We start from the raw sequence: 14,917 nt of genomic DNA on the forward strand, positions 1-14,917 counted from the left end.
CCCACATGGATACAGCTCCTGGAACATCTGCTGTCCTCACCTAGAGGGAGAGAAGCTGGGGGGAAGCTAGAATAGAAGAGAGTACAATGGGGAGAGGAACAGCAGATGGCTAGGGACCACATCCTATTGTCCACTCAGCGTGGTGGAAACAGTGTGCAGACAGCAGCACAAGTTCTCTGCTCACCCTAGAAATGTTTGGGAAGCCTTAGCAAGGGCTGAGAGGTACAGAGAAAGGTTTGTAGAGAGCCCAAGGCTACCTAGCTGCAAACAACCTCCTGGCCCCACTGCCCCAATCACAGGCATCTCACTTCATCCCCACCATCCCCTGTGCCAGAAGCAGCCCTGAGCACTCCTGTTCCAGCCCAGAGGGTGGTCACATCTCCAGCAAAGCTCCACAATGGCACAACAGGGCAGGAAAAAAAATGAGTGCCAAACCTGCTGGCTTTCTGGCAAGGCTTCTGGTTGCCATCCAGCACCAGCTCCCCATGGCTCGAGGAGAGAGAGGGCTGAAAGATGCCTCTCCCTGTAGGGAGAACTTGGGGAACTGGCTCCTAACCATTCAAGCACCAGAAACAGGATGAAAGGGGTGATTAAAAATACCAGTGGTGATTATATTGAGTGTGATTTTGGGAGCCTGACAAACAGTTTTCAAGCAGCTGAGCAATGCCTGCCAGCATTAAAAGCCCACTGCAGGAGCACAAAGCCAACAAAACAGATCCACAACGTGGGGCCTGATTTCCAAGAAGGTTTGCTAGAGCTGACATCTCATAAAACATCAGCACCAAATGACAGTTCCAGAGCTAGTAAGAACCAATTTGAGCTGCAATGAATGGTCCTTCCAACCCATGCAAATCAACACATGCTTGACCTCCTCAATTTTCACTGTGAAATTGGACGTTCCCAACAGTGTAGGGACCCAAAGTCCCTTCCTATCACAAAGTCCTGAAAAGACATCCATTGGAAAGGTCAAAAGCTTCTCCCAGAGACGAGACAAAGGCACGGTGAGGCCTCCAGAGAGCAGGCACGCTGGCAAGAGTTCCTTATGGAGAGTACCTGGAGCTGAGAGAAGCAGGCAGGGCATGGAGGGGGAAGCATGGAAGGAGCTTAGGGACTGGCACTACCCTGGGAGATGAATGGCGAGGGCTGCACAGGAACTGGGTGGTGGTGGTGAATGTGCACCTGGCTGGTGGTGGTGATGAATGGGAGGAACCAGCTGGACATCAGACATGTGGGGACTGGTTAAGCACAAAGGATTCTTCCCCGTGGTACTGGGCACATCAGACAGAGACAAGACAAGGAGGAACCCATGCACACACACATCACACACAGGGGAGGACTGCTGACTGCTGGAAGGAAGAAAAACCAGGGAGGAATGGATCACAATGTCAGGGGTTGGAAGGGACCTCCAGAGAACATCCAGAGCAGGTCACACAGGAACACATCCAGGTGGGTTTGGGATGTCTCCCGAGAAGAAGACTCCACAACCTCTCTGGGCAGCCTGGGCAGGGCTGGCCACCCTTAAGGCACCCTGCCGGCTCGCCCAGACGCTGCCCACCCACACTCAACTTACCTTCACCTTCCCCACACCACCAGGAGCCCCACAGAGCCCGGCCCGGCCCGGCCCGGCCCAGGCCTCAAAGCGGCTGCCGGGCGAGGGCCGAGGAGCGAGAGGCCGGCGGAGCTACCCCTCTGGGGTGAAGTTCCCAAGCGTGCCCCGAGGGGCGCACCCAGCGCTTACCACAGGGTCCGTGGTGCTTGACGGGGATGGCAGCCTGCTGGTGGCACTCGGCGCGGCGGCGCTGGCAGTCGTTGCCGTAGGTGCGGCCGTCGCGGGCGCACAGGGGCCTGTAGGCTCCGTCGCAGGCCAGGCGCTCGCAGGAGCAGCGCAGCGCCCCCCGCCGGTTCAGGCAGACGGCGTTCAGCTTGCACTGCTCCTGACACCGGTCTGGGCACAGAGAGACGAGAGAGAAGGCTAAGGGCTGCTGCTGCTGCCCGACACAGAGTCAGAGAATTGTCAGGGGTGGAAGGGACCTCAAGCATCAGCCAGTTCCAACCCCCCTGCCATGGGCAGGGACACCTCACATTACAGCAGGTTGCTCACAGCCACATCCAGCCTGGCTGCAAAAACCTCCAGGGATGAGGCTTCCACCACCTCCCTGGGCAACCTCTGCCAGTCTCTCACCACCATCTTCCTAACATCCAATCTGAATCTCCCTATTTCTAGTTTCGCTCCATCCCCCCCAGTCCTGTCACTCCCTGACACCCTCAAAAGTCCCTCCCCAGCTTTCTTGTAGCTCCCTTCAGATCCTGGAAGGCCACAAGAAGGTCTCCTGGGAGCCTTCTCTTCTCCAGACTGAACAGCCCCAACTCTCTCAGTCTATCGCCATAGCAGAGCAGCTCCAGCCCTCTGCTCATCCTCATGGCCCTTCTCTGGACACCTTCCAGCACCTCCAGATCCTTCTTGTAATAGAGGCTCCAGAACTGGATGCAGTACTCCAGGTGGGGTCTCACCAGAGCAGAGTAGAGGGGAGAATCATCTCCCTCACTGTGCTGGCTATGCTTCTCTTGATGCAGCCCAGGATGTGCACACTGCTGGCTCATGTTGAGCTTCTCATCCCCCAGCACCCCCAAGTCCTTTTCTTCAGGGCTACTCCTAAGCCAGTCCCTGCCCAGCCTGTATCAGTGCTTGGGATTGCCCTTACCCAGCTGCAGGACCTTGCACTTGGTCTTGTTGAACCTCATGAGGTTGTCATAGGTTCACCTCTCCAGCCTGTCAAGGTCCCTCTGGATGGATCCCTTCCCTCCAGGGTGTCTGCTGCACCACACAGCCATGAGCATGCTCCTCCTGCCCACCCTGGCCATGCTCTTCCTGAGGGAGCTGGGGCTCTTTAGCTTGAAGGAGACTAAGAGGTGACCTCGCAGAACCACAGAATGTTAGAGGTTGGAAGGGACCTCCAGAGATCATCCAGTCCAAATCCCCTGCCAAAAGCAGGATCACCCAGGGTAGTCTATGCAGGAATGCATCCAGGTGGGTTTTGAACATCTCCAGAGAAGGAGTGCAAGACCTCCAGGAGGTCCAGAAGGATCCAGGGATGGACTAGAAAGTGCAAATTGTTTATTCTGTCCCCTAATTCTGCTATCAATCAATCATAGAATCAATCGTAGAATCAACCATAGAGCCAATCATAGAATCAATTATAGAACCAACCACAGGATCATAGAACCAACCATAGAATCATAGAATTGTTAGGGTTGGAAGTGACCTCAAGGATCATCTAGTTCCAACCCCCTGCCATAGGCAGGGACACCTCACATAGAACCAACCACAGAATCAACCAGAGAACCAATCATAGAATCAATCATAGAATCAATCATAGAGCCAATCAAGTGAACCAACCATGGAATCAAAAAATCAACTAGAGAACCAACCAGAGAACCAACCAGAGAATCAATCAAAAAAACAATCATAGAACCAACCATGGAGCCAATCAGAATATCAACCATGGAATCAACCATGGAACCAATCAGAATATCAACCATGGAATCAACCATAGAATCATAGAATCAACCATAGAGTCAACCATAGAATCAGAGAACCAATCAGAATATCACCCATAGAACCAATCAGAATATCAACCATAGAATCATAGAATTGTTATGGTTGGAAGTGACCTCAAGGATCACCTAGTTCCACCCCCCCTGCCATGGGCAGGGACACTTCACATAGAATCAACCAGAGAACCAATGAGAGAATCAACCATGGAATCAATCATAGAAGGAACCAGAGACTCAATCACAGAAAGGACCTCCAAAGGCCACCTAGTCCAACCTCCCCGCAGTCAGCAGGGACACCCCCACCTAGACCGGCTTTACCCGGGTTGAGACCGTTTCACTGAAGCCCTTTGGAGGGGGTAAGACAAGACAAAACTGTCTTTTTAGTTTGTCTTTGCAAAGTTCAAGCAGAGAAAGTGAAAGAGTGTGAATAAGTCACTACTGGGTGTAAGAAAGCAAAATACTGATTGTTCTAAACACTTCCATTGGATAGATAGAAATGTTTAAGAACTACTACCCAAAATAAAGTGGGCACTCTGCAGTCTGCAGTGGGGGCAGCTTGCTGGGCTGTCTAGCTGCTGTTTTCTTCTTCTCTTCTGGCTGAAGATAACTTAGCTCGCCAAGGTCAGTGTGTTAACAACTTTTTCTGCTTTAGCTAACTCTGCTTTCTGCCGGGGGGTCTGGGGGGGAAGCCCCTGGGAGAGAGGCCCCTTGGGAAAGGTCCCTTTTCGGGGGAAGTAAAGGGAGCTTGGTTGTGCTTTTTGGTTGTATATATTTGTTGATTGTGTATATTTGTAAGTGTTGTGAATTGTGTCTATTTGCGCACATTCATTGCATTTCCTCATAGATTGTAGATCCTGCTTGTAAATACAGCTTGCATTCGCTTCCAGACTGAGCCAGCCTGGTTATTGTCGGTGTGTGGGGGGAATTTCAGCTCACACTGCCACACCCGCCTCGCCCCGCGAACGCAGCCGAGAGGGAGAGGGCGCTGGGTACTTACCCTGCTGCTGGCACTGCCCCGAACGCACCTTCTGGATGTGCAGGCCGCGGATGGCAGCGGAGCGCCCCATGACGCACTCGCTCTCGTAGGTCACGCCGTCGTCCCCGCACACCGGCTCCCTCCGCGGGGGGCAGCCCTCGGGGCGCGGCAGCAGCTCCGCCCGCCGGCTGCGGGGGTTCACCCGGCATACGCGGCTGGCGTCGCTGGGGACGCCTTGGCAGGGGTCTGCGCACACAGACACAGAGTCAGGAGTGCCCCTGTCCTGCCCCAAGGGGGCGCTCCTTGCTCTGGCCTCCCTCCCGCTCCGGGAGCCTTCCGCTGCGTGTGCCTGCGGAATCACAGACCGGGTTGGGTGGGAAGGGACCTCGGAAGGTCAGAGGATCAGAGGATGTTAGGGGTTGGAAGGGACCTCCAAAGGTCATCAAGTCCAACCCCCTCCCCTGACAGAGCAGTGCCACAGGTCACACAGGAATGCATCCAGATGGGTCTTGAAAGTCCCCAGAGAAAGAGACTCCACAATCTCTCTGGGCAGCCAAGGCTCTGTGACCCTCACAGGGAAGAAGTTCCTCCTCGTGTTCAGGTGGAACCTCCTGTGCAGGTGTTTATATCCATTGCCTCTTGTCCTGTCACAGGGTGCAACTGGGCAGAGCCTGTCCCCTCCCTCTTGGCCCCCAGCCCTCACATACTTATAAACATTTATCAAATCCTCTCTCAGTCTTCTCTTCTCCAGACTAAAAAGCCTCAAGTCATTTAGTCCAAGCTCCCCTGCGCATCAGCAGCTAAAGCAGGTTGCTCAGACAAGCAACCTGACCTGGAATGCTTTCAGGGATGAGGCAGCTGCAACCTCTCTGGAGAACTTGAGGCAGAGTCTCACCAACCTCCTTGTATAAAATTTCTCCCTTCTTTCCAGCCTGAACCTCCCTCTTTTCATTCAAACCATCACCTCTTGTCCTGTCACCACAGGTCCTGCTCAAAAGTCTGTCCCCAGATTTTAGATTGTCCCCTTTAAGCACTGAAAGGCCACCAGAAGGTCTCCCTGGGACCTTCCTCTCTCTAGGCTGAACAACAACCCTCTCAGCCTGGCCTCAAGCACAGGGCTTCCAGCCCTCCCAGCACTGCAGTGGCCTTCTCTGGCCACACTCCAACAGGTCCCTGTCTGTGCTGAGGACTCCAGAGCTGCCCCAGCACAGGAGAGTGGAGCACAGAGGCAGAATCACCTTTCTTGACCTGCTGGCCACATCTCCTTGAGACTGGACACCTGTAAGGCTCTGCACTCATCTCTTACTGAGCTGCACCCTGAGGACATGTTCCCTTTCCAAAGTGAGGTCTGGATGTGATGAGCTCTGCCTTTCCTTACCCATCCCAAGCTGCCTTCACTCCCCTGTGTCTAGGGGACTCTTTCTCCCAACCCAGGCAAAGCTCCTGAGCACCAAGCATTGCAAGATGCTCTGCATTCCTATCCCACTCCTCCCTTCCTGTTTTCCCAAAGTGCTGGAAGAGCCCTGAAGGCAGCCAGGGCCACATGCTGCCTGGCCCCACTGCTCTAATCCGGGTTTATCCAAATCACAGTCTCTGAAGAGCTGAGCTCACATTAACATACCAAAGACAAGGGCAGGAGTGGTGCCTCCTGCTCTCTAATCCCTGCTCTTGCCCCAGGATTTTCTCTTCCTCACCAAGTGTGGCACCTGGAGAGTGCTGATTCGTTGTCTGCAATCACAGAAACATCATCAGAGGATTCCACCCTCCTCTCCTACCAGCCTGGAATCCCTGCCTTGACCACAGCCCTCAGCTGACAAGGGAAGGAAAGAACAGACTACCCTGTTTGCCCAGCCCTCACAGGCATGTGAGGGAGCTCCCTTGTGGCTGCCCTTTGCTGGCTTAGGGCAGAGTCACAGATGAAGTCTTCCTTTGTCCATTTTAGCATGTGCAGTAATCATGAAAATGAAGCAGATGAAGGAGATCCCACAGGACCTACCCAACCCATCTCCCATTCCCACTCTGGCTGCCTGTGCTCGCTGCCTGTGCCCTGCAGTCACACCAGCAGCCAGACAGAGATCTATTACCTCCTAGGAGACCTCTAGAACCCCAACAAAATCACAAGAACATCTTGTGTGGACTCAAGGAGCTGTGGGGAGGTAAGGCTGATGTAGCAACATGGGGTTGGGAATGAGGTAGATAGGGACCACAGGAGAGAGGTTGGGGATGAGGTATAGCTGAGGAGATGGGGACCATAGCAGAGGGGTTGGGGATGAGGAAGGAATGTGGTAGAGCTGAAGGGATGTGGACCACAGCAGAGGGGTTGAGGATGAGGAAGGAATGTGGTAGAGCTGAAGAGATGTGGACCACAGCAGAGGGGTTGGGGATGAGGTAGAGCTGAAGAGATGGGGACCACAGCAGAGGGGTTGGGGAGGAAGTAGAGCTGAGGAGATGGGGACCATAGCAGAGGGGTTTGGGATGAGGTAGAGCTGAAGAGATGGGGACCATAGCAGAGGGGCTGGGGATGAGGAAGGAATGTGGTAGAGCTGAAGAGATGTGGACCACAGCAGAGGGGTTGGGGATGAAGTAGACCTGAGGAGATGTGGACCACAGCAGAGGGGTTGGGGAGGAAGTAGAGCTGAGGAGATGGGGACCACCACAGCAGAGAGGTTGGGGATGAGGAAGGAATGTGGTAGAGCTGAAGAGATGTGGACCACAGCAGAGGGGTTGGGGATGAAGTAGACCTGAGGAGACGTGGACCACAGCAGAGAGGTTGGGGATGAGGTAGAGCTGAAGAGATGGGGACCACAGCAGAGGGGTTGGGGAGGAAGTAGAGCTGAGGAGATGGGGACCACAGCAGAGAGGCTGGGGATGAGGAAGGAATGTGGTAGAGCTGAAGGGATGTGGACCACAGCAGAGGGGTTGGGGATGAGGAAGGGATGTGGTACAACTGAGGGGATGAGGAAGGGGTGTGGTACAACTGAGATGGGGATTGCATCAGAAGGGTTGAGGATGAGGCAGAAGCAAGGCCATGTCTCAGGAGCTGCATGATGAGGATATCTGAGATGTGCTCTGCCTGCACTGCCCATCCTCACCCTCTCCCCTACCTCACAGTACGTGCTCAGGCCTTAGAGCACACCCAACAAAGTCCAAATACCTTCAAGTATTCAAGTTCCACAGCCCAGCTGCTCAACCCAGCCTGTCTGAGGTTCTGCTGATGCCCAGCTAAAAACCAGAAGGGCCTCCAAGGAGCAGTGAGGCTCCAAGCCTGTTCTCTGCCCCAGAAACCTGGAGCAACCCAGGGTGACATCTCTTTCACACCTCCCACTTGCACCCACCTCACCCTACTTGGGACTGAGCAAAGAAAGCACAACTGAAGGTTTGTGTGTGCCCAAACAGACTCCTTCCCTGGGGGACAAACACTGGTGCCTGGCACGTGTCCTGGCTGAGCTCCTGCTGCTCCTAATGAATGCAGCTCCTTTTAATTACAAATGTCCCCAGCCATCATTAGCCAAAGAGCAAACCATCCTCACAGTGGCAGGGCTGTGTTTGCTCTGGGATCTGTGCCTGTTGGGCTCCTTTAATTAGCAAGAGCTGCTTGCCCCAAGCCCTGGGACATCAGCTAGCAGCAGGCTCCTTGCCAAAGTGGCAGCTGGGGGGGACACCAGCCAGGGCAAACAGCAGGAGGTGGCACAGATGTTGGAACAGCTCTTTAGGTTGGTGGGGCCTGAGCAGAACCACCCACAGGCAAATGCAGAGGGGGAAACAGGGAATACAATCACAGAATGCATTATGTTGGGAGGGACCCTCAAAGGTCAGCTTGGCCAAGCCCCCTGCAGGCAGCAGGGACATCCCCAATTAGATAAAGTTGCTCAGGGTCTTGTCAAGCCTGACCTTGAATGTCTCCAGGGATGAGGCCTCCACCACCTCTCTGGGCAACCTGTTCCAGGGTTTTAACATTCTCATTATGCAGAACTTCCTCCTAATATCCAACCTAAATCTTCCCTGCTCCAGTTTCAAACCACTGACCCTCATCCAAGCCCTTTTAAGCAGTCCCTCCCTGGTTTTCCTATAGCCCCCCTCAGATATTAAAGCAGTGGCATGGGCTGAGTTTCAGAGGCTGTCTTTCTCCACCCAACTGATGACAAGGGTGGGCAAGATTTTTTTTTCCCCCAACCCTTGCCATTTCCTGCTGCTCTGCCCTTGATAGTACAACTCCCTGAAAGGAGGATGGAGTGAGGTGGGGGTGAGTCTCTTCTGCCAAGAAACAAGTGATAGGATGAGAGGAAATGGCCTCAAGCTGCACCAGGGGAGGTTTAGGTTGGATATTAATCACAGAATCAAAGAATGGCTTAGGATAGAAGGGACCTCAGAGGTCATCTACTCTAACCCCCTGCCATGGGCAGGGACACCTCTCAGCTAGACTTGGTTGCTCATCCAGCCTGGCCTTGAACACCTCCATGGAGGAGGCATCCACAACCTCCCCGGGCAGCCTGTTCCAGACTCTCACCACCCTGGTCCTGAAGAGCTTCTTCCTCAGCTCCAGTCTAACCCTGCCCTCCCTCAGCTTCAAACCATTCCCCCTTGGCCTGTCCCTAGACCCCCTTATGAGGGTTGTCAAGCCCTAGGACAATCTGCAGGTGACTGAATCATCACTCCTGGATCTGAGGCATCTTTCAAAGCCCCAGAGCCGTGGTGCTGAGGGCTATGGCTTAACACCAACCTCAGCAGACTCAGAGACGAGTTGGACTCGGCGACCTTCGAGTCCTTTTCCAACCCAAACCACGAGCAGACCTTTGTAAAGCAACATGCCTGAGGGGTAGAGGGAGGGGAGGAGAGCTTGTGGAGGACTCACCACAGGGGCCATCAAACTTCTTGAAGACATTCTCCTGCTTGTCACAGGCGTGCTTGTTGAGGTCGCAGTGGCTGCGGTAGTCGCGGCCGTCGCTGCCGCAGACGGTGCCCTCGGGCACGCTGCTGCAGGAGGCAGGGCACACGCACTTGGCCCCCTGCCCGTCTGCAGAGGGGACACAGGTGCTGCCAAAGCTGCAGCTCACCTCTGCACAGGGGTCCTTGGAGCCTGTGGGGGAGAGGAAAAAAAGGGTTTGTTATTTTTTAGACCCTGAAGAAAAGGTTTGCCCCAGGCGGCGGCAGAAGGTCTGTCTCCGGAAGCGGTGATGGTGAAGGGCTTGGAGCAACCTGATTTGGTTAGTGAGCATGGAATGGTAAATGGGGAGATTCAGATTGGATGTCAGGAAGAAATTCTTCCCCATGAGGGTGGTGAGGCACTGGAACAGGTTGCCCAGGGAGGTGGTGGAAGCCTCATCCCTGGAGGTTTTAAAAGCCAGGCTGGATGTAGCCCTGAGCAGCCTGCTGTAGTGTGAGGTGTCCCTGCCCATGGCAGGGGGGTTGGAACTGGCTGAGCCTTGAGGTCCCTTCCAACCCTAACAATTCTATGATTCTACAATGGTTTGGGTTGGAAGGGACCTCTGAAGCTCATCCAGTCCAACCCCCTCTGCAGCAATCAAGGACATCTTCAACCCAAACAGGTTGCCCAACGCGCTGTTGAGCCTCACCTTGAATATCTCCAGGGATGGATGATGTCCTGGCTTATTGCCAAAGGATTGGACTAGATGGCCTTTGGAGGTCCTTTCCAGCTCAAACTATTCTATGAATATGAGTTCAGCCTGCAAGGACAGGCTGAGGGAGCTGGGGTTGTTCAGCCTGGAGAAGAGAAGACTCCAGGAAGACCTGAGAGCAGCCTGCCAGCACCTGAAGGTGGTACAAGAAGGCTGCAGAGGGACAGTTTCCAACATCTTCACAGCCTCTGCTGGTCTCTCTCCAGTAAGTTCCCTGTCCCTCTTGAACTGGGGAGCCCAGAACTGGACCCAGTACTTCTGATCTGGACTCACTTGGGTAGAGCAGAGGGATGTTCTGGGCAGACACTGGAACCAGTGCCATGCACCTGGTCCTGAGCAGCAAGCTTGATGCCCACAGAGGCAAGCAGGATTCTGAAGCTGTAGGATCTTGGACTTGATGATCTCAGAGGTTTGTTTTTTTTTTTTTTTTCCCCCCAACCTAAATGATTCTATCATCAGCCCCAAACCCATGGCACATGACCAGGGGAGCTCAGTCCCCACCTGGCACTTCAGGCAGAGCCCCTCCACCCTAAACCTCTCAGCTTGGCTGCTGGCAGCTCCTTTCCCTGCATTCTCCAAGAGATTCTCACTTCAGCAAATGAGCAAAACAAGGGTTCTTAAGGTACCTTCTGCAACCCCTAATGAGAGGAAGAGCTCAAGGAGCAATTTCCTCCCTGATGGGGAAGGGCCAAAATCTCTTTGTTTGGGTTGGGTTTGGGTTTTCTTTTCTTTACTTTTTTTTTTTTTTTGCTTGCTTTTATTTTAGTTTCTTTTTTAGTTTTTATTTTCCTTCTGTATTTGTCCCATTTTGATGATTATTGTTTGAAAGCAATCACTCAGCACTCTCTCTCCCCTCTGACAAGAGCCCCAGCAGGAGAGCTGGTGCAGATTTATTGCAAGCCAGAGCACTGCATGAGAGAAAGGTCAAGTTAATTTACTTGGAGATGAGGAGACCAGGGTCTCATTTACACAGCTCCTTGCTCACAGCTGGTGAATGCCAGGCTGGGGAGGGGCTTTCCTCACCCCACCCAGCCTCTGCATACACCCAGAGCCTTCAACTCAGCTTCTAGCTGTGGCAGATGTGACCCAGAACGGGATCCTGGGCAGCACTGCTTTAGGTGACCCTGCTTTGGAAGGGGGGTTGGGCTCAATGATCTCCAGAGGGCCCTTCCAACTCATTCTGTGACCCACTCTGGGGACACTTTGCTGCACAGCTGTGACAGTGGGGACACAGCTCCCCACTGAGCTGCCTCCTAGAATCACAGAATGGTAGAGGATGGAAGGGACCTCTGGGGATCATCCCAGTCAACCTCCCTGCTAAAGCAGGGCACCCACAGCAGCTTGCCCAGGATCAGAATAGCCAGGGGAGGGTGGAATCTCTCCAGAGAAGGAGGTTCCACAAGCTCTCTGGGCAACCTGCTCCAGGCCTCCAGAGAGGTTGTGGAGTCTCCTTCTCTGGAGACTTTCAAGATCCATCTGGATGTGTTCCTGTGTGACCTGTGCTGGGTTCTATGGTCCTGCCCTGGCAGGGGGGTTGGACTCAATGATCTTCAAGGGTCCTTCCAACCCCTAACATCCTGTGATCTGTCCCCATTGCCCAGAACATCACCAGCACTGCAGGTGAGCTCAGGGGAAGCCTTCCCAGCTTTTCATGGTCACCTCCTTTTCAGGTGAGCAGAGGACAGAGCCTCCTGCCCTTGCACTCACCGCAGGGTCCCTTGCTGATGACTTTGATCCGTCTCTGCTGGTTGCACTGGGCCTTCTCCAGCTCACACTCGTTGCTGTAGGTGGAATAGTCAGAGCCACAGACAGGAGCCACCACCACAGGACAAGCTGTCTTCTTGCAGACACAGGAGGCCTGGGAGGGGTCTGTGGAGCTCCTCTCGCACACCGCCCCAAAGCCGCAGAGCATCCCTCGACACGCTGCGGGCACAGACACAGAGGCACACATCAGCCCTGCCTGCTCCCCTGCTGCACAACAGCACCCAGCTCCAGGCTCCCACCCACACCCACCCACTTGGGAAGGGGCTGCAGCCCACCAGGACTGGAAGGGCAGGGCCAGCAATGGCACAGTGAGGTCCATTCCTCTGCTTAGAGCGAGGATGTGAAAGACACAAGGAGGACGTGGACCTGTTGGAGTAAGTCCAGAGGATCTGAGATGAAAGACCTCTGCTAGGAGGTGGCAGGAGATGAGCCAGGAGCCTCTGCTCCATGCAAGGGAAGAGGCTGGGCTACACCACCATCCAAAGGAGCTGGTGAAGCCATGGCCAACTCTGTGCCTCTTCTGTGCCTCTTCTGTGCTCCTTCTCACTCCAGGCTGCCCATTCTGCTTATTGCCAGCATGAGTTGCTGAATCAAAGGCCTGCCAGCAGCCCTGCACCACAGCAGGCAGGTCAAGACCCAGCTCACGAGCACTTAAAGCACCTCCAACACCACTACAGACATGGAGAAGAGTCCCTAGAAAGCACTTGCTCTGCCCAGTGTGAGCTGGAGAAAGGAAGGTCTGCCACAAAGCTCTGCACCAGGGCAGGGAGCTTGAACCCCAGCTCCTGAGCAGGAAGATGCCTCCAACACCATTAGAGATGTGGAGGAGCATCACCAGAAAGCACTTGCACTGCCCAGGGCATGTCTGCTCCAGCCTCTGTGAGCCCTCCACAAAACACAAGCAAGAGAAACAGCAAGGGAAAGGAAAAGCAAAGGGATGGAGAAGAAAACCTCCTTGGCTGCCCCAGAGTGGGAGAGGTTGTCCCATGTGCACACTCTGCTTTGTTCACTGCTGCTCCTGCAGAGCAGCTGGGACACGTGGCTGCTGTCTCTCTGAAGATGAGGCACTAATCTCCTTATCACAGCCACTCATCAGAGCAGCCAGCACCGACCAGTTCAGCATCTGAATCCCTAATGTGGAGAGGAATGTCAGTCTGCAGTTAGAGGAAGGGAGAGGAGAAGCATCTCCAGACTCAGCAGGCGCGAGGCAGTGACAGCAAAGAGAGCACAGAATGGTTTGAGTTGGAAGGGGTCTTAAAAATCATCCAGTTCCAACCCCCTGCCTTGGGCAGGGACACCTCCCACCAGCCCAGCTTGCTCAAGGCATCATCCAGCCTGGCCTTGGACACCTGCAGGGAGGGGACATCCACAACCTCCCTGGGCAACCTGTTCTGGTGTCTCCCCACCCTCACTGGAAAGAATTTTTTCCTAATTTCCACTCTAAATCTGCTCTGCCCTGGGTTCAAACCATTGCCTCTTGTCCTATCACCACAGGTCCTTGTCAAAAGTCCCTCCCCAGCTTTCCTGCAGCCCTCTTTAGGTGCTGGATGCCAGAGCTGCCAGAGCTTTGTGCCCAGTGCTTACAACCACAGCAGAGAATCATAGATCCATAGAATGGTTTGGGTTGGAAGGAACCTTAAAGCTCATCCAGTTCCAACCCCCTGCCATGGGCAGGGACACCTCCCACTATTCCAGGTAGCTCAAGGCCTCATCCAGCCTGGCCTTGAACACTTTCAGGGAGGGGACATCCACAATCTCCCTGGGCAACCTGTTCCAGTGTCTCCCCATTATCATCGGCACCACACACCAACTGCTGCACCAGCAGCATGCCCACACAGTGGGCACCCCTGGGCATCCCTCACCATGGCTCCTTCACAAATGGAGGAATGGAGAGTGACCTAGATAATGAGAGAGAGAGAGAGCAAAAAAGGAGAAAGGAAATGCTCACCAGCAGCTCATTTACACTTCAATTCCCAGGCACTTTCCTTTTTGCCTGCCTTGAGATTTTCCCTTTTCTTTGGAGCTCCATATGCACAGCAACAATGCACCAGACACAGACTAATATCATCAAGTCACCAAAAAAAATTAAAAACAACAAAAAAAGAAGAAATAAAGAACTCTCTTTCTCTCCTGCCCAATATCTAAAAGCAATTCATCATTTTTATGACACCCTCTGGATCACCTCTGCTGCTCTTTCCCTCTCTTTTTCTCTTTAGTTTTTATTTCTACATCACAGAGAATCATCATAGAATGGGTTTGGGGTGGAAGGGACCTTAAAGGTCATCTAGTTGCCCTCTGCCCCCCTCCTGCTATGGGCAGGGACACCTTCCACCAGACCAGGCTGCTCAACCTCATCCAACCCAGCCCTGAACTCCTCCAGGATGACAACACCCAGGTGGGTTTGGGATCTCTCCAGAGAAGACGACTCCACAACCTCTCTGCTCAGCCTGCTCCAGTGCTTTGCCACCCTCAAAGTGAAGATTTTTTTTCCTTCCTGGCTTGCAGTTTGTGTCCACTGCCCCCTGTCCTGTCACTGACAGCACTGAGAAGAGTCTGGCTCCTTCCTCCTGGCATTCAGCCTTTAGCTATTGATCAGCATGAATGAGTTGAATCTCTTCATCTGCAGTGCTAGAAGCAATGGGAAATGACCACCAGGCCCCCAGGTATTAAAAAGATGAAGTTAATTGGGTGGCAGCAAACTGCTATCTTATCAGGATTGAAGTTTCAGGCTCTCCTTGCCCCCAGCACTGTGTTTTATCAACAGATTAGGGACACAAAAGGCTGATATGTGAGCAAGAGAGATGACATAAAGGATGTTTATTTATCTCCTGGTGCCACATCCACCAAATGTTGTAGAAGAGCTTTTTACAGCTCCTGGGTTTGACAGACACCTTCCCACTCCCTGCCAACGAGCTCCAGCCTCAGGAGAGAAAGTTTGCACCCCCTGGTGTGCTTTGGAGCTTTGGAGCTCAGCCTAACTCCAGGG

At 53.7% G+C, this 14,917-nt stretch overlaps 1 protein-coding gene across 1 annotated transcript in view; it reads right to left on the reverse strand.

Moving 5' to 3' along the window:
* AGRN (agrin) overlaps positions 1 to 14,917 on the reverse strand; it is a 162,382-nt gene that overhangs the window by 56,926 nt on the left and 90,539 nt on the right. The window contains exons 5-8 of the mRNA XM_054394835.1: positions 11,875 to 12,090; positions 9,384 to 9,608; positions 4,553 to 4,777; positions 1,739 to 1,945 (exon numbers count right to left, since the gene is read on the reverse strand). Coding sequence (XP_054250810.1) covers positions 1,739 to 1,945; positions 4,553 to 4,777; positions 9,384 to 9,608; positions 11,875 to 12,090 — 873 coding nt within the window. The remainder of the gene's footprint in view (positions 1 to 1,738; positions 1,946 to 4,552; positions 4,778 to 9,383; positions 9,609 to 11,874; positions 12,091 to 14,917) is intronic.

Source organism: Indicator indicator, chromosome 32 (assembly GCF_027791375.1).
Source record: "Indicator indicator isolate 239-I01 chromosome 32, UM_Iind_1.1, whole genome shotgun sequence".
NCBI classification, from domain to species: domain Eukaryota; kingdom Metazoa; phylum Chordata; class Aves; order Piciformes; family Indicatoridae; genus Indicator; species Indicator indicator.